The 19098-nt window shown below is 39.6% G+C and overlaps 1 protein-coding gene across 1 annotated transcript in view; it reads left to right on the forward strand.

Annotated features, from left to right (window-relative positions):
• Nucleotides 1–19098, forward strand: part of LOC149782949 (N(6)-adenosine-methyltransferase catalytic subunit METTL3-like) — a 62812-nt gene that overhangs the window by 27484 nt on the left and 16230 nt on the right. Inside the window, exons 9-10 of the mRNA XM_089934506.1 lie at nt 1290–1345; nt 17983–18117. Coding sequence (XP_089790632.1) covers nt 1290–1345; nt 17983–18117 — 191 coding nt within the window. The remainder of the gene's footprint in view (nt 1–1289; nt 1346–17982; nt 18118–19098) is intronic.

Here is a 19098-nt window from a genome sequence, read left to right on the forward strand (position 1 = left end):
TGCTACTCAAAGCCTGTGACTTTCTTCCATTATTGGTTGGCTTCTTGGGGTGAACAGTGAGCTTGTCAAGCAAATTTTAGTAACTAGATTTTTATTGTAAGACAAATAAAAATGCAAAAGCATTATTCTCTATTTTTATCAACTTATTAAGTGCCTCTTTTTTATATGATATAAATAAATGTTATGTTATTCTTTTATCACAGTAAAGAGTTAGGGGGTGGGTAGGTAGGTGTTTAGTTTATTTCACGGTATGTAAGCAAAATACTTGCCATATTGTGCCAATTAAAAGTTTAGAGTTTAAATTTTAATGTTATTAAAAGAGCTAATGTAAATAGAAAGGATTGAAGAAAGAATCTTTTCATAGATATTGGGCCAAGATCACTTTAGCCAGAATTTATATTCTGCATGGTTACTATGGTTACTGGAGACTAGTGAAAGTAGAGATGAGCCATGTAATCATTGTTTACACCTGATAATAATAATTGCAATGCTTGTTAGTAGTTTCCTACGGGTCAGTGGGTTTTCCTGTGGATTTTCTGGTTTCTTCCTCCACCAGATATACTGGCCATTATGTATAGCATATCAGATTCTGAAAAATAGTTTTAAACCCCGAGAAATCAACCAAACCCAACTAAGCTTTCACATCCAGTTGGGAAAAATAGTTGCACAGCATTTACTTGACCCTGGCTTCTGGACAATTCATTTTACTCATCCAGATTGTAACACAAATTTAAAAATTCATTACAGACATCAGGTTAATTTGCTGCCTAGTAGGTAAAGTTAACCTCTTGACTGATATCTCTTATGCTTGACTGATATCTCTTAGGCTTGACTAATATCTCTTAGGCACACACATAAACAAGATCCAAATTTGTTTCTTCAGATGTCTTGCTTACAGGAAAATCCAAAGGACATAATATTTACTTCATTCCATTCCTTATCTCCCTTTTGAATTATTATATATACTCGCTTACCAGATGAGTTCAAATGCAAACTGCACAGACCTAGGTCTGCTTTTGTATAATGCACTGGCAGATCTGGGTCTTTGAAGTTTGTTAGGAGTCATCAGTTGAACTATGAGCATAGACCCTGATCTGCAGAGGTATTTTGCTATGGCAGATCAGGATTATTGTTGTTTGCAACAATAAGTGAGCATATATGGTATGGTCAACTTATAAGCAAGTATATATGGTACCGTCAACTTATAAGCAATAAAGTTCTTCTTACTGATAACAATACTTGTAAAATGGCACTCAGGTTTAATGTGAATTTTTCAAAATCTTTTCCAGAATCTCTTGGAGACTGTTCTTTTCTAAATACCTGCTTTCACATGGATACCTGCAAGGTAAGAGTGATTTCCTCTCTCCTAGATGGAATGAATCCCACTGAGGTTTTGTTAAAAATAAAAAAACCCATAAAAGAGGGGATTTATTTTCCATATACATTAACACAGATGCTGCCAGGCAGTGAGATTGCATGATTCTTGCAAAAATTATTGAGAGTTTTGCAGCTTTTAAAACAACTGCAGATGACAGATTGCACAAATTGCTTTTGGTTCCACAATCTTTAATTTCTTTTTTTGTTGAATTCCAAATGTTTATCAAATTATATCTGTGTCTTTTTCTCAGTGAAATCCATTGATTAGGCGCATGTGTTTATATGCAAGCACATGCTATGATTGAGATCTGGTGTAATTTATAAACAGACTGTTAATTGGTTTTGATTGAATTGTCTCTTAGAAGGGTATAGCAGTTTGATCGATTGGTCTACCCTGAAGGAAATATATAAAGCATTTCAGGTCGGTAGCAGGTGAGAGCTATGTCAAAATTTAGAAGTGATTGCTCAAAGAATGTGGAAGATACAAAGATCATCTGCTCATGACACAGAAATAGGATTGGATGTGGTGAAGCAGAATTTTTCCAGCACTTGGCATTCAGAACATGACAGGGGAACCTGTGATTGCAAAAAAATGCCCCCCCCCCCTTAATATCCATGATTACCCCCTGTATGTTTATAGATACAGAGGACCTCCCTGTCAAAAAAATATTTCTAGCAGCATCACTGCTTCAAGGAGGATCACTGATGAAATGTCATAGTATTTAACTTCTTGCTAAAAAATGTATTTCTCCTGTATGTATGTTCTCCAGTCACATTAATGTTAGGATATAAGCCTACTGCTAGGGGTGAAACAATTCATCGATATATTGATGCATCAATACTATTGCTGTAACGATACACATATCGATAGAAGAGGTGGAGAATTGATACAAAACAATATTTACTGTATGCATGTTATTTTAGTCTTCAGCAGTCATGAATAATTATTATTATTTGCCTTATTATTCTGTAAAATTATAATCCATCTGAAACAGCATTTGCAGTTGCAGGCACTCATGTTTATTAGTAAAAACGAAAAAAAGACTATTTGAGAATACCCATTCATTGTCAGCAAGTTAATTCAAAGTGACATGGTTCATAATCTGCCCCCCCCCATTCCACGCTAATTATCTTAACCCAGAAGTATGTTCAGCATACATTCCAAATGTGTTCCACGTTTATAATGGAGTACTTTACTTATCATTTAATAACCACTTTCATGCAAAGTTTCTACTTTGATTTGTATCTGGACCCCTTTGGTCGATTTGAAAGCTACACTACCGGTTTGTTGCACGGTGAAATATGTTACATTGAATTCTCATTGGTGGCTATTGCTTCTTCCAGTCCAGGTTAAACAATAGCCACCAATCAGAAATCAGTCTAGCTTATTCTCTGTGTGACAAACAGGAAGTATTGGCAGAGCAACATAGTCTTCACAGGAAAGTTATTAGATATGTCAGGTACTTATGCGGAGATGCTATCAGTGTACCATTGCACAAATCTTGCAAAATGTGTATGAATTTGCATGCTTGGAGAATAGTGAAATGCAAGAACATCCAGCAAATTCGTTGAAAGTCCCACTTATGAAAATGTGGTTGGTGAAGTATACGGTTTTTATTTACTGGTATTTTCACGACATCTGTTTTTCAGATAGCAACTGTTACTTATCTGGGTTCTTAAGCACGACATGAATGGTTGTGAAACTAAACTGGATTAGCACAACATGCCCAGGAATAAGCATTATGACATAGTTTGAAACCAATCATGAAGAAAGTTTTACAAATGCATGTTTAAAATATGGGCTACCTAGTAAACCCAAAATGTCTGCTTCCAGGCATGGTTAATTACGATTTCATGCAGCAAATACTTTCTGATGATAGTGATGATGACAATAATTTTTAAAGTTATGAAGTATATCAGATTATTGGAGCTGGAAAAGTGTTAATGGAGATACCAGTGAGTGATTTTGAACCTGAAATAGTGTTAGATACTATGTACACATGGACAAAAAATAGACGGTATGACCCTTTCAGTGGTATTTCAATACTAAATGTACAAAGGGCAGAATACTGAGCCTAATTAAAACACAGACAATTTAAAAGTATAATGCAATTTTCATATTTTTTTTATAATTAATCAGTTTCGCCCTGTGGATCATATGCTATAAAACCATATACATGTATTCATAACAGTGTTAATATAAACTGAATAAAATAAATGTAAAAAAATGAAATTAAGAAGTAACTTTATTTATTTTAATTCCTCTGTCTGCACATTCATTGATGGACTAAATGCCCTTATAAAGCATTATGGAACAGATAAGAAATTTGGCATAGTAGTCAGTAAACTACTGATTTAACAAGGGAAGTTTATGTTTGTGAAAAATCCTATTTTGGAGCAGATGTATCGAAAAGATAATATCTGTGATCTTTGGAAAATTGTACAAAACAGTCACAAAGATCAGTTTCCCAACATATTCAAGCTGACAAAGCTAGTTATGCATATGCCCCTTCCAAAGAAGCACAGAACAATATTGATACAAAGAAAAAGAGCAGAATATTCTCAGAAATAATTAACAGATTAATGCTTATACAGCTAGAGATCACCTTGTGTTAGTTACAAAAATTGTAGAATAGGACTGGGTGTAGTCAGTAGTTTTCCTTCACTAACAAATACAAGCACCTGTCTCAGCAGATGTCTTTTGCATCTGCAGAAAGTCAAATATGATAGATTTTGTTGGTATTCAACCTTATTCCCATGCCTGAATTTGTTCTAGATGAGATTTCCTTTGCACGAAGAAATCGCATTATTTCTTCTGTTTTGAAGATAACATCGTAATGTCTTTCACATGTAACTGAGACGTGAAATTGGTAATGTTTTCAAATCATTGATGTTGTACAAATGCCTTAAATGTAAAAAAATTTCATTGCTCTGATAATCAAAAGAGCAGCACATCACTCAGTGGCAAATGCATTGACAGCATCTGGCAGTTTGGATTTGGTCAGACGTGATGCATGCCTAAGTTACTCGTCCCTTAAGCCACATCACTGTCTGACTTAAAGATGAACCAGTTTGAGTCCCCTTTACTCTTTGGAGATTGAAGAATTTGGGAGGCAGGGAGCTCAGGAACTGCCCCTCCAACTTGCTGCCTGACCTGCTTCAGCATTTTGAAATGTTTTGTCACTGCCACTAAAGAGGGATGATAGGTGGAATAGGGACAAGGGATCTTTACAGTCAAGACTCAATATAGATTATTGCCCATACCAGTAGACAGCAGTCTAATCAGACTAGGAAACAAAATTACTATGGAGGCTAGAAACCGAGTTTCTCTGCCTTCAAGCCTCTTAATTACAAATGCTGACATGTTAACCCCACCACCCATAGCCAGCCTACTGGTGGGTCGCTGTCTCCAACATTTTCATTCTCACTGAATCAACCTTTTCCCTCAGCAATTGGGTGATCCAGGTCTCCTTTCACTTTTACATCACCTAGACTTTCTCCTTCAAATACGTTCCCCGATCACATTAACATTAGGGGATATAAGCCTGCTACCTCTCGAATCCAGCCCTACTAAAAATGAAAATTCGTCTTTTCTGTCTATCTCATATAGACCAAAGGGCAATAACTCTTGCCCCTTACCTGCCATTGCCACCGCCAGGTGTCACTAGTTTTTAAGCTTCGCTTGTACTGATAACACGTACATTATACCTCCAAACAATCCAAGCCATCTTGGCGTTAAATTGGACCAGCCGAAGTTAAATTTGGATTTATTGCGTTGGACAATCATTCTTCTACAGGTTGTAAACATTATTTTAACAATTTTTTCAAAATTGAATGACTTTGTCACCCTTACGGATTTCGTCTGCTGAAGACCATGTTACACACGCTATCACTGAACTCATGTTGTCAATTAAGAGTTAACGCGACACTGACTAATTTCGCTTACTCCGTTAGTAACGGTTGTGGTATTAGCGAATTAATAACATGCTGAATTGCTAATTTGTGCTTTGTTTTCTTTTCTTGTGTCGTTTCAGTAGAAATGTCAACCAAATGCATGAAATGCAAGAAATTCAAAGCAAAAGAAGACAACTATGACTCTTGTAATGTATGTACCAAGTGTACATCATCTATACCATGCAGCGTGTGTAATACTTGGACACAGCAAATATGGGCTGATGTAGTCCAGAATGCAGCAAAAGGGAGGGATAGATGGAATAAGTCGAAGAAAGATAGCATTGATGTCCTCAGTATACATCCGAAGACAGCCTCCATTGTGAGTCTTGTGGGGGGATGTTGGGGTCCCCCCTCCACCTAAAGTTCGTCGTTTGCAACCGTCAGCCACAGTAACATCAGCGGCAATGGAGGAAAATAATGTTGACAGGGTACAACAGTCCACCTTTGAACAGATGCGTCGTTTGGTCCAGGAAATGATGACGCAGCTATTGACATCAGGCCAGATATTACCCTTATTTCCCTCGCTCGCTTCCACAGCTTTTTCTGACTCTTTGGGGGAATGTTCCCCCAATTTTATGCTGCCCAGTGGGCGTAAGTCCCCCCGCATGTCCGAGCATGGCCTCCGGGGCTGTAAGTCAGGATGCATGGGGTTTTTACCGGATCCATCGGATCCATTTCATTATACAACCTCTATGTCACCGGCCGGCCAGCTGTCCCAGCATGGGGACCCTATTGCTAAAACGGTCCGACCAAATATGATTTACGGGGATCTTAGTGATAAATCCGTCCGTCAAGCTCTACCGCTGGCAACATACTAATACTATGGCGGAGATTTTAGTGAGAAATCTGTCCGTCCAGCCAGGCCATTGGAGCACCCGGTACCGGTGATAGCAGGACCATTGCCAACATTCAGACCGACCACAAGCCAAACAAACCAGCCGGCAGGGCCAGCCGTCCATATGTTCACGGCTTATCCACAAGGGAGAGTTAGTGACAGTGTCAAGGATGACAGAATCGCGTCATCTATGCCACCTGGTACGCTCTATCCAGAAATGCAAGCTATTCCAGAACACGACTCGGCACACAATGAGGGTGATGAAACTCCTGCAAATCAGCTGTACACAGATCCAACCATGGAACGGACTGAGTTTGGCTTCAGGGCAGCAGTGGAAGAAATTTATAGGGTGTTGGCAACTTCAGAATGCCCTCCACCTCCTACCACCACTCAAGACTACAAAGTTAAGGCGTCTGTAGATCTTGACGGGGAGGAAGAGACACTGTCCTTCCTGCTCCTTCCCCAGTCGGCAAAAATTAAGGAGATCAGTGATCGTCTATCAGGATGAATAGGTGATCCGGGGAATGCTAAGGCGTTCTTTTCAGAAAGCCAAGTACCGGTGATGTTCTCGGGTCGCTGGTACAAAACTCATTCAGACGCCTTCAGTACGGATCTTCCAGCCCTGGACAAAAATATGGCAGCAGTTCACATGTCCGCTCCACTGTTTTACAAAGTGGACAAAAATGTGTTCCATGCTACGTCAAAGCTAGTCCGGAATGTAGTCGCTATGTCTTCAATGTTAGACTTGGCTTCATTAGCCATTTTCTGACTCGCAGAAAAATCCGACAATGACCATGCTTGGGAAGCAACGGCCCGGATTGCTAGAGTTATTAACAGGGCAGCTCACCATTCCATGCTTAATGCGTTGATTGATTCTGCCAACTTAGACCTGATACGATGTGACGCATGTCTGCGGTCCAGGTCGCTCAAGCCCCATCATACTCTGGCTTTACGGATGACTCCATTTGGGTTGCCTTTACTCTTTGGAGGAAAAATTGAAGAAGTTCGGAAGCAGGCAGCTCAGGAACTGCCCCTCCAACTCGCTGCCCAACCCTTGCAGGCGTTTAGAAAAAATCAGCCCCTGCCACAGCAGAGGGATGGTTGGTGGACCAGGGACAAGGGATCCTTACAATCAAATGTGCAGTATAGATCCCAACCCAATGCCAGGAGACAACAGTCTAATCAAGCTAGGAGGCAACCATACAGAGGCTGTAAGAAACAAAGTTTCTCCGTCTTCAAGCCTCCTAACTCTAAAAGTTTACATACCCTCCCCACCACCCGCGCACAGCCTACCTGTGGGTGGCCGCCTCCTGCAATTTCAGGACCACTGGACCACCTTTTTTCCTCAGAACAATTGGGTGATCCAGGTCATTTCGGAGGGGCTTCGGATTTCATTTATCCAACCCCCTCCCCTGTCCTCCTCTCCCTTCTTCACGAACGTACCATCCGATCAGGAGAAGGATACCTTTCTACAACAGGAGATACGGTCGCTCATAGAAGAACGGGCGGTGGAGATTGTGAAAAAACCGCAATCGCCATGGTTTTATTCCAGGCTGTTTCTTATCCAGAAGGCAAATGGCAAGTTGAGGCCGATCATCGACCTGAGTTGCCTCAACCAATACATTTTACCACCGAAATTCAAGATGGAGACGCGGTTTATCAGTTCCAGGTCCTACCATTTGGCCTCAACATCAGCCCTTGGGCTTTTACCAAGGTTATGGATTGCGTTTTCACCCCATTCTGCTCGACTTCATCTACAGGGACGGCAGTGGAATTGGACGACATCCTCCAGAAACATATACAGTCAAACCCACTTATCTCGACCTCGGTTATCTCGACAACCCGCTTATGTCGAGCGTTTTGGTCCGGTCCCGAAAAAATTCTTCTTTGTTATGCTATTTTTTACCCGCTTATCTCGACCTCTGTTAAGTCGATAACCCGGTTATGTCGGGCATAAGTTTCGGTCCGAAGTAACATGTGGACCCGCTTAATTCGACGAAATGCAACTTTTTAACGTCAATCTCACAGAAATTGTACAAGAAATAGTCAGCAAAAGCGATCGATTTGTAGAAAATATGAAGTAATATCAGTCTGCTTTTGTTTACTCCGGTGCTGATCTGTAACGAACGATTCAAAAGCACTTACGTTTTCATACATATGCTCGGCACCGTCGACACTTGCCACAAACAATTTCATTTTTTTAATGCATTCAGCCATTTCACTGTAGCTTGGGATAGTGATAGGCTGATCATCATCATCATCATCTTGCTTGCATGATTGTATCTGCTTCGTTGTCACCGATTGGATTACTGTCATATATTAACCTGGATATAATACAATCTTGGTTATTTTGCACCTAACACCGCGTTATGCGTGAATGGCGGGTGCCTGAAAGCAATCGGTGGATGTTTCTCTCTCACTCTCTCGTTTGTGATTTTCTTTGATCCATTTTTCAATCTGATAACATATTCAAACCTCTGAGTACAACCAAACATGATTTGTTTTTCAATATTCACATCAATTATAAAAATGCGTCGTGTGTTATCTGACATAAGTGATGCACACTACAGTAATGGATGCATACGCTACATGTGATATAAGGAGTTCATAGATATATTTTTTCTTTAATAAATTACTTATGATGATAAAAAAGGAATAAATGATAACAACACCAGGTTAGTTCATTTCATTTTATTATCAATTAAGCGTTTTGTTAATTTTATTGTAACATGCAGTGGGAGGGGATTCCAGTAAACACCAGCAAGAGACAGGAGTAATGCTCAAGGACATTTTTAAAATTACCGGTTTTTATGAACCCGGATATCTCGGGACCCGGTTATGTCGACGATTTTTTTACACCCCCGACGTAATCGAGATAACCGGGTTTGACTGTAAGTTCTATTCTGCTCAAAGGCAGAAATGATCTTTTAGCACTTTTAGATCATCTAGGCTTTCTCGTGAACTGGAAAAAGTCCGATCTCCATCCATCCCAGCGTTTTGTCCATCTGGGTATGGAGTTTCTCACTGATCTGAATCTGGTACGGCTTCCTCATGCTCGCATAATCCGGATCGTCGAACTCGTCGAGTCCGTTTCCAACAGGACATGGATTTCAGTGAGAGAATTATTGTAACTCCTCGGATTATTCAATGCGGCGGCAGACTTGATCCCGCTTGGCCGTCTTTTTATGCGTCCCTTACAAATGATGTTACTGGCACAATGGCGCCCCTTTTCAAGTCCCCTCAATCAAACAATAATGATCACGCCCGAGATACGATCATTCCTGCGTCAGTGGCACAGCCCCGGTTGGCTGTCCACGGGGATTCCTCTGGAGATGCCCCAAGCAGAGATAACGGTATGTACCGATGCCAGTACCTATGGTTGGGGTGCCCACCTGTTGCCGGACTTCGCTACAGTCAGTGGCAAGTGGGAGCCAGGGGAGAGGCCTCTCCACATCAACCTTTTAGAAATGAGGGTTGTCATCAATGCCTTTCATTTCTGGAAGGATTAACTCTCAGGAAAAACTGTCCTCATTATGTCAGACAACTCTGTGGTGGTGACTTACCTCCTCAAACAAGGGGGCACCAAATCACCAGTCCTGTGCATTCTGATCTGGCAGTTTCTACGTTGGTGCGACAACCTCCACATCAACGTACAAATCAGACACATTCCCAGCAGACTCAATGTCTTGGCCGACACTCTATCCAGGAAAGGTCAAGTCATTCACACAGAACGGTCACTCCATCAATCAGTCTTTCTTTGGATTTGCACACTTTGGGGACGTCCGATGATCGATCTTTTTGCAACAAGGTGGAATCGCAAGTTGCCCACCTTCGTCTCTCCGGTTCCAGACCCAGAGGCTTGGGCCATGGACGCTCTGTCAATCAGCTGGGAGGGGTTGTGGGCATTCGCCTACCCTCCCACGGTTTTGGTACCGAAAATAATCCAGAGGTTAAAGTGTCAGAACTGTCGGATGATTCTGATTGCCCCTCTCAGATGGAACAAGTCCTGGGTCACCGATCTACTCGATCTAGCCATAGATCTACCCAGGAAGATTCCAACCAGCCTAAATCTTCTCAAACAACCGCGGTCACGGGTGTTCCACCCCTGCCCAGACCGTCTTCTTCTTCATGCTTGGCTATTGTCCGGACAGCCTTGCGAGACAAACAATTTAAACCTTTGATTGTGGAGAGAATCTCAAGAGCAAGAAGGCCCTCCACTCTGAAGGCTTACGAGGGAAAGTGGCGTGTTTTCAGGGACTGGTGCCATATCAATAACATCGTCCCTTTGAGTGTCTCAATCCCTCAACTGACCAACTTTTTTCTCTGGCTTTTCGAGGAGAAACAGTTGACCCCAATTACTATCAAAGGCTACCGCTCCATGATATCAGACACATTCCGCCATCATGGTAGATGTGATATTGGGCATAACAAAGATCTATTAGATCTTTTAGCCAATTTTGATTTCAATCGACCAAAATCCCTCACCCTGTTTCCAAAATGGAATCTGTCCTGGGTTTTAACATGGCTCAATTCAGACAAATTTGAACCTTTAGCCGACACTTCGTTAAAGCTACTATCATACAAAACATGTTTCTTGATAGCCTTAGCTTCAGCATGCAGGGTGAGCGAGTTACATGCCCTTTCCAGTGACCGGAACTTTCTTCAGTTCAGATCAGATGGTTCGGTGGTCCTCCTGACGCAACCAGGCTTTGTAGCCAAAAATAGGTTACCATCCATTGGCAATCAAAGAATCATCATTCGCTCGCTCTCTTCCATAGATAAGTCAAGAGCAACAGCCACGTAAGATCCTGTTCGTGCACTCAAGCACTATTTAAAACGCACAGAGGCGTGTCGGGACACACGTAAGCGCCTCTTTCTTCCGGTCAAAGCTGGTAAACGGGATATCACCCCTCAAGCCCTTGCTTCATGGCTGAAGTGGGTTATACGCTCAGCGTACTTTGAGGTCTCACAAGATCAGAGTCGCCTCATGAAGATTACAGCTCATGAGATTAGAGCAATCTTGGCGAGCCTTGCATTCGAATGCAACGTTTCGATCCGAGATATAATAGAAGCTGTTGGCTGGCATGCAGAGTCAACCTTCTCCAATTTTTATCTCAGAGATTTGGCTTCGCAGAGGCAAACCTTGAATCTGGTAGGTCCGGTGTCGGCAGCCCAGATGACCACCAGACCCATTTAAAACAATCAGTACAGCCTATCAGCTTCGCTGGATTCGCCAGTGAAATTTCATAGGTAAGAATATTTCAATAACTATCTTCTTAACCGTATATAGGGGTCACATATCACAGGACCCTAGGCTGTGATGCTGATGAAATTAGGAGAACGGGTTATCGTTCAAATGGGGAATCCAGCCATCATTCCCTAGAAGATACCCGGGCTGGAGGTAGGATGCTCAGCATTCCCTCCTCCTATTACCTATTCTCCTAATGTTAATGTGATCGGGGAACGTATTTGAAGGAGAAAGCAAATTTTTTGTAAATTATGTTTCTCCGAGAATACTTACCCGATCACATTACTTAAAAACCCTCTCAACCACCCCGCTATGCGAGCATCCTTGTATAATATATATCGCTCAGCTTAAAAAACTAGTGACACCTGGCGGTGGCAAGGGGAGGTAAGGGTCAAGAGTTATTGCCCTTTGGTCTCTATGAGATAGACAGAAAAGACGAATTTTCGTCTTTTAGTAGGGCTGGATTCGAGAGGTAGCAGGCTTATATCCCCTAACATTAATGTGATTGGGTAAGTATTATCGAAGAAACATAATTTACTAAAAATTTGCTTTCTAATGAACTAGAACCAGTCCAGCTTTCATTCATCCAAGTGTTTTGTCTACCTGGGTGTGGAATTTCTCACCAACCTCATTGGGGTATAACTTCCACAGGATTGCATAACCCAGATCATAGAACTGGTCAAGTCTGATTACAGTGCGAGAATTCCTCAGAACTCCTCAGATTATTCATTGTGGCAGCAGACTTGATTCTGCTTAGCTGTTTTTTTGTGCACCCCTCACAGATCACATTGCTAGCTCAATGATGCCCATTCCCTGATCTTCTCAATCAACAAGTCATAATCACATTAGCAGTACAATTATTCCTCAGTCATTTTCGTAGTTGGGATTGGCTGATTTTGGGGTTTCTCTGCATTAGCCACAATCAGAAATGATGGTACCATTGCTTGTACAAACAATTGGGTTGCCCACCTAATGCCAGACTTTGCTACGGCCAGCGGCACATAGCGGCCAGAGGATAGACCTCTCCACGTCAACTCTCTAGAAATGAAAGCTTTTATCAATGCCTTCCAATTCTGGAAGGATTGTGTCTGAAGTAAATGGTCCTCATTATGTTGGACAGTAATGGTGACCTACCTCCAAAAACAAGGTTGCAATGAATCACCCAACCTGTGTGTTCTGATTTGGCAGTTTCTTTTCATGCAAAGAACTTGACATTAATGTACAAATCTGACATATTCATGGCAAACTCAATGTCCTGGCAGACACAGTATCCAGGAATGGTCATGTCATTCACACAGAATGGTCTCTCCATCCCATCATTCTTTCTTTGGAGTTGTACACTTTGGGGATGACCCGTAATATACCTGATTGCAACAAGGTGGAACCAGAAGTTGCCCACCTTTGTCTTTCCATTTCCAGACCCAGAAGCATGGGACATTGGCACATTGTCAATAAGCTGAGAAGGGTTATGAACCTTTGCATACTCTCTCGCAATCTTGGTACCAAAAATAGTCCAGAAATTACAGGGCCAGAATTGCAAAATGATTCTGATTAAGATTGGTCAAGTCCTGGGTCACAGATCTATTAGATTAAGCCGTAGATCTACCCAGGAAGATTCTGGTCAAGCCAGTCATATCAAGCAACCCTGGTCACAAGTGATCAACCCTTGCCTGGAACATCTTATTCTTCACGCATAGGTCTTGTCAGGACAGCCTTGTGGAACAAACAATTCAAACTTATTGTGGAGAGAATCTCACAAGCAGATAGGCCCTCCACACTGAAGGCTTACGAGGGAAAATGTTGAATGCTCAATGGATTGTGGCAAATTAATAGCATTATCCCTTTAGAGTGCCTCTGTTGCCGAACTTGCTGACTATTTTTCTGGCTTTTCAAGGAGAAAAAGTTGGCTCCAATTACTATCAAAGACTACTCTCTGACACATTCAGACTTCATGTCAGTCATGATAATGACCTATCATATTTGTTAGCCAATTTTGATTTGCAGAGATCTTGACACAACCAAGATTTTTTGTAGCCAAGAATAGGTTACCATCAATTGGAAATCAAAGAATGAGGTGGCTTGCTTTCCTCCATGTACAAATTGAGAGGAGCAGCATATAAGACCCTGTTAATGCTCATAAACATAACCTGAAATGCACAGAGGTGAGTCATTTCACAGCCAAGAACTCTTTCTTCTAATAATAGCTGTCACCCCTCAAGTCCTGTCTTCGTGGCTGAAATGAGTTATACACTCAGCATTTTCACCAGATCAGTTGTCTCATGGAGATTCATCTGATGAGATTAGAGTGATCTCTGTGAGCCTTTGGTTTGAACACAATGTTTCAATACAAGACATAGTAGAAGCAGTTGGCTGGCATGCAGAGTTAACCTTCTCGAGTTTTATCTCAGAGAATTAGCTTCGCAGAGACAAACTCTGGATCTGGTGGGTCCTTTATCACCAGCCCAGATGACCACCAGACCCAATTAATAGTTAATGCAGCATATTAGATGTGCTGAAATTACCAGTGAAATTTTGTAGGTAAGAAGATTTTTTTTATATACTCGTCTTCTTAACTGTATAGACATCACACTCATGTGACCTTATGCTGTGTGTATTGTCATTCACTTATGGAATTCATCCATATTTCCCTAAGAGGGTACCAAAGATTGAGGTCAGATGTTCAGCATTCTCTACTATTACCTATTCTCTTAACATTAATGTGATTGGAGATCGTATTTAAAGGAGAAAGCAAATTTTTAAGTAAATTTTGTTTCTCCGAGAATACTTACCCACTTTACTTTAAATCCTTTCTAACCATCCCACCATGCAAGTATCCATGTTCACATATCACTCAAAACTTACAACACCTGACAGTGGCAAGTGGAGGTAATGGGCAAGAGTTACTAGTCTTTTTCGATATGAAATAGAAAGATAAAGATGAATTTCATCTTTTTAATAGGGCTCGGCTCGGGTGGTAGTAGGCTTATATCCTAGTCAGAGTTTCCTCTGACCCTTGGCACCCCATTTTTGATATTTTGATATTTATGTTGGTGTGTAGGGTCAGAGTCCATTAACTGTCGAAAAGTTGGAATTTTTTGACACCATTTGGTGTCAGCATGGGGTAGCTGCTTACTAGCAAGCCCAGCAAACTTGAACGACCTTTCATCGAGATATACCTGCATGAAGTCGATAGGAATATGATTTTTTTCCTCAAAATTTGTGAGCATAGCATTTGTCATGTCTTTAATCCACTGACAGATTAGAGGAAACGATGTCGTTGCTGTAATTTGACCTGGATCTGGCCATTTGCATCCCAAGTCACATGACTATACAAATCTTGCAACCAACATGTCAGTGACATCAGAGGTAATATAGTCATGTGATATCAACAGTAAACAAATTCCATAGTTGTTGTACATAGAATTTGGACATATTATATAGAAGTCACTTAATGTTTGTAAATAAATATAATCCACACTTAATTCTCAACATATTTATTCTGAGAACAACGACCAAAAACATGCCGGTATCTCAGCAGGGACGAGAAAACCTTTTTCCAGAAGTACCAAGCACGTGTCAGCGATGGTTTTGTTGGTGTCATGTGATTACCAAATTGACATGTACTCTCTGTGTAGTGAATCTGGTTTTCTTCAAATTGCTGCAACATTTACAGATTTTCGGTCATTGTTTTCACAATAAATATTTTGAGAAGTTTGTTTTTTTTTCAATTTTTTTATAAACATTATGTGACATTCATTTATATGTTCGATTTGTTTTCCTACATCAACAATAGAAATTGTTTATTGTTGATATCACATGACTGTATGACCTCTGATATCATTGACATGTATGTTACGGGAGTTGTGTTATCACGTGACTAGGAATGCAATGGCCAGATACAGGTCAAATTTCAGCAACGATGTACTTTCATCTCATCTGTCAGCAGATTAAAGCCATAACAAATGCTTTGATCACAATTTCTGAAAAAATAAATCATATTCCTATCGATTTCATGCAGGTATATCTCGATGAAAGGTCGTTAAAGTTTGCTGGGCCGGATAGTAAGCAGCTACCCCATGCCAACACCAAATGGTGTTGGCGAATTCCAACTTTTCGATAGGTAGAGTCAGGCAGCCTCAGTTTTTGTTTCCAGAACATCTAGATTGAATATTGACTGTGATAGATATTATACTTCATATAAACCAGATTTTTTAAATTGCTTGCTGTAGAATATCACAAAATTATTACATTTAGATTGAAAAATCAAAGCAATAACATTGTTGAAACACAGGTAGATTTCATTGACAGAGACTTTTTTATAACATAATGTACACAATATATTGAAACACCAAAAGATATATTATTTAGTGTCATTTTGCTTATGGCACCTAGAGCTCAGATAAGGGATGCATTGACTTAAATTTCGATCACTTTTACTGTCGAATTCTTACGCATGCATTTTTATGTTAATATTTACTGTGATAAATATAGCATACAAAAATGTTAAATACCATAATATAGAAGCAATCTGAGGAATATAGACTTGTACAAAAACATATGCATCTCATATATTATCACCAGCAAATTGTGCCCATGCACTGGAGCAAAAAGGGAGTTAATTTAATTCACTTCAGAATCATCCAATGAAAACCTTTTAAACTTGTACAAAAGATGCTGATTCACTATCAAATACAGCTATTACTACTAAAAATAGAAAAATGTTCAAAAGATTTCTCAAAATTTCAACAGAATTTGAGCAGATTGGACAGTAAGTATCCTTGCATTGGAGCTTTGAAGTTTGTGTGAAACTAATTTCACCATCAAATTTGCAGCTGTTGCAAAGAAAGAAAAATCAGCTTGCTTACAAAAACAAGGGAAGTAACTTATGATAAGGTTTGTAGAGTTTAACAGGTTTGGAGCTGTGAAGAGTTCTTCCCATTGGAAAACACTTAAAACCTTTTTAAAATACTTTTAGAACACAGGATTCATAAATTTCACTAAAACAAGTTCCTTAAATTATAAACTAATACACCTTTGGAATTAAATTGAATAATCTTTCATTTAGATGAAATGCATTTTGTATAAAGCAATCTGACATTCTTTGTGCATCTTTAATGCACACCAGTTACCTTTAGAGAGACATTTTACTCTCACTTTAAAGTTGGCTTGAAGTGCAGTAGCTTAGTGATTAGCATGCAGGATGCCTGTGTACAAGGTCAGTCCAGTCCAGGTCATCTGCTGTGTTGTGTCCTTAGGCAAGATGCTTTATTGTCATTGCCCAACAAAACTTATCAAAGCCTCCTGGCAGAAAACCTTTAAAGGCTGGCTGATCCCAAGCCATCCAAAATGTTCTTGTATGTCTCTGATGTATTTCAGTAATTAAAAGTGGGCTTACACAAGTATTATTTGTGCATTTCTGATGCACATAAATATTCCTATTCCTTAACAAGTCCATTAAACACCTAAAAATGATGTGTGCATATTAAAATACCTGATGTATTTATCATTTTTCTTACCATAGGTATATGCATTATTTTATGGTATTTCACATATCAATAGTCATAAACTATTTTAAATTATTTTGGATTTTTAGCTTTTAATTACAAAAAAAAACATAACCTCATATACTTTTTATCCTGAACCATTGCTAAGTTTATTTACCATCATTAATCCAAATATCCTGACTCCACAGCCACCAACCCTTAAAATTTTCCCACCATAAAAAAGAATTTAAAAAACTGTTAAGAAACTATTTTTCCCAATATGTTGCAGTGCTTTCTCAAAAAAGACTAGAAAGCATGATTCAGTAATGTCTACCTTTGTGTGCTGTTTGTTAACTGCAGTCAGTTCTGATTTACTGCAAGTTATATCAGATAAATACAAACTATTTTCGTAATTATATCTATCTTATTACATTTTGTTAAGTCATTTCTCAAATGAAAATATTAATTCATTCAATTATGCTGCTCGGGTCACTTTTGGTCATTTCTGTAAATGGAGGAGGAAGAATATATATGTTATGCGTAATAGATAATGTGGCGACTAAGTGTTCCAGATTTTTCTTTCCACTTCAAAGTTTCAGTACATGTATGAATTTGCTTCCAAAAGCTTACATGTGTCAGTTGCCCAGAGCACTATCTAACCATCTTGTGCTTCTTGGTTTCAAGGAAGACTTAAGTATGTGGTAGGCATATTTTAAGTAAAAATATTGTTGATAGTTTATTCAGTTACAATTAGTGATATCTAAAATTATTGATGTGTATCACACAAAGTTGAAGGATTTTTCAAATGATGTAAAATGGCCTGATCCGAATGTAACAAGAAGAGAACATTTTAAAAAAATTAGAGAGGATGTGAGCATAAAAGTTGTAAAAATTTAGTGAGGAAATAAAATTGTCCAAAATATCAAGTATGATAATTTCTGTGATGCAGATTATTATATTCTGTCCATTATGATTCTATACAAATTCATTTCACAAACATGATGACCACTACTGTAAGACCTGTTTCAGGTTTTTATTTGACACAAGTGTTTTAGATTTTATGTACCTATATGTCTTGTTTTCAGTATGTCCATTATGAGATTGACTACCCTGAGAACAAGAATGAGGTGGCACTTTTGAAAAAGGAAGCCTCTTTGGCCGCACTCAAATCTGTCACAGGTGATAGCAAGGATGGACAAGCTTATATGTACCCACCACAGGTGTGTTGTAGTTTGTTTGGATTGTCTTTTTTCAGTGTACTTGCATTTTGTATTCATTTTACACTTGCATCCATATTATGTGAAAGCATTTTACAATTAGTACCTGGTGACAATTCCGTACTTTTGATTAATGATAACTTATGTAGTACATACTCTAATTTTTTACCACTCTGGTGGCCTAGTGGTTAAAGCATCCATGGGTTCGATCCCCTGCCAAATCATACCAAAGAATTATAAAAATCCATACTAACAGCTGCCTTGCTTAGCGCTCAGCATTAAGAGGTTAGTGTTAGGACTGGTCGGCCTTGTGTCAGGATAATGTGACTGGGTGGGACATGTAGCTACATGTCTGCGACATGATGCCCCAGTGCTAGACATCACTATAAACTGCCACACTGCAGTCATTGTAACAATATGACTGAAAAAGCAAGGCAGCTGCTAGTACCATTTTTATAAGTCTTTGGTATGACTTAACCGGGTTCAAATCCACGATCTCATACATCTGAGGCAGACACCCTAACCACTTAAGCCACCAAAGTGGTTGAAGTTGTGTAATTATTTTCCAAAAATGTGGATATTGACCACATTGCAATTATAAATATCCGGATAGCCCTGAAATCCATGTTACACCTCTCTCCTGTTATAATGCAGTAGTCGGGGTCCATAACTGCCGGCTGCATTATGTACAGAACAGCAGTATAGCATGATCAGAAATGTAGAATGTACTTGTCTTTGGGTGATTGGGGTGGAGGGGGTAAACAAAACACCAATCAAATGTTATAATTTCTATCTACAGCTGCATCAAGTTTAAAGTGATTACAAATGTTGTAATCACTTGAAGAAACAAAATGTTTAAGTTTAGGCTGCTGTTGAGGCCAGTGCTTCATAAATAAAATAAAAGCTTCATTGTTTTTTAATTAGGAGCTCACAATCACATATTTACCATTTTTACACCCATTTTGCAATTAACGTCTATCTTTA

This window comes from Sinohyriopsis cumingii, chromosome 15, assembly GCF_028554795.1.
Source record: "Sinohyriopsis cumingii isolate HCF-2022 chromosome 15, ASM2855479v2, whole genome shotgun sequence".
NCBI classification, from domain to species: Eukaryota; Metazoa; Mollusca; class Bivalvia; order Unionida; family Unionidae; genus Sinohyriopsis; species Sinohyriopsis cumingii.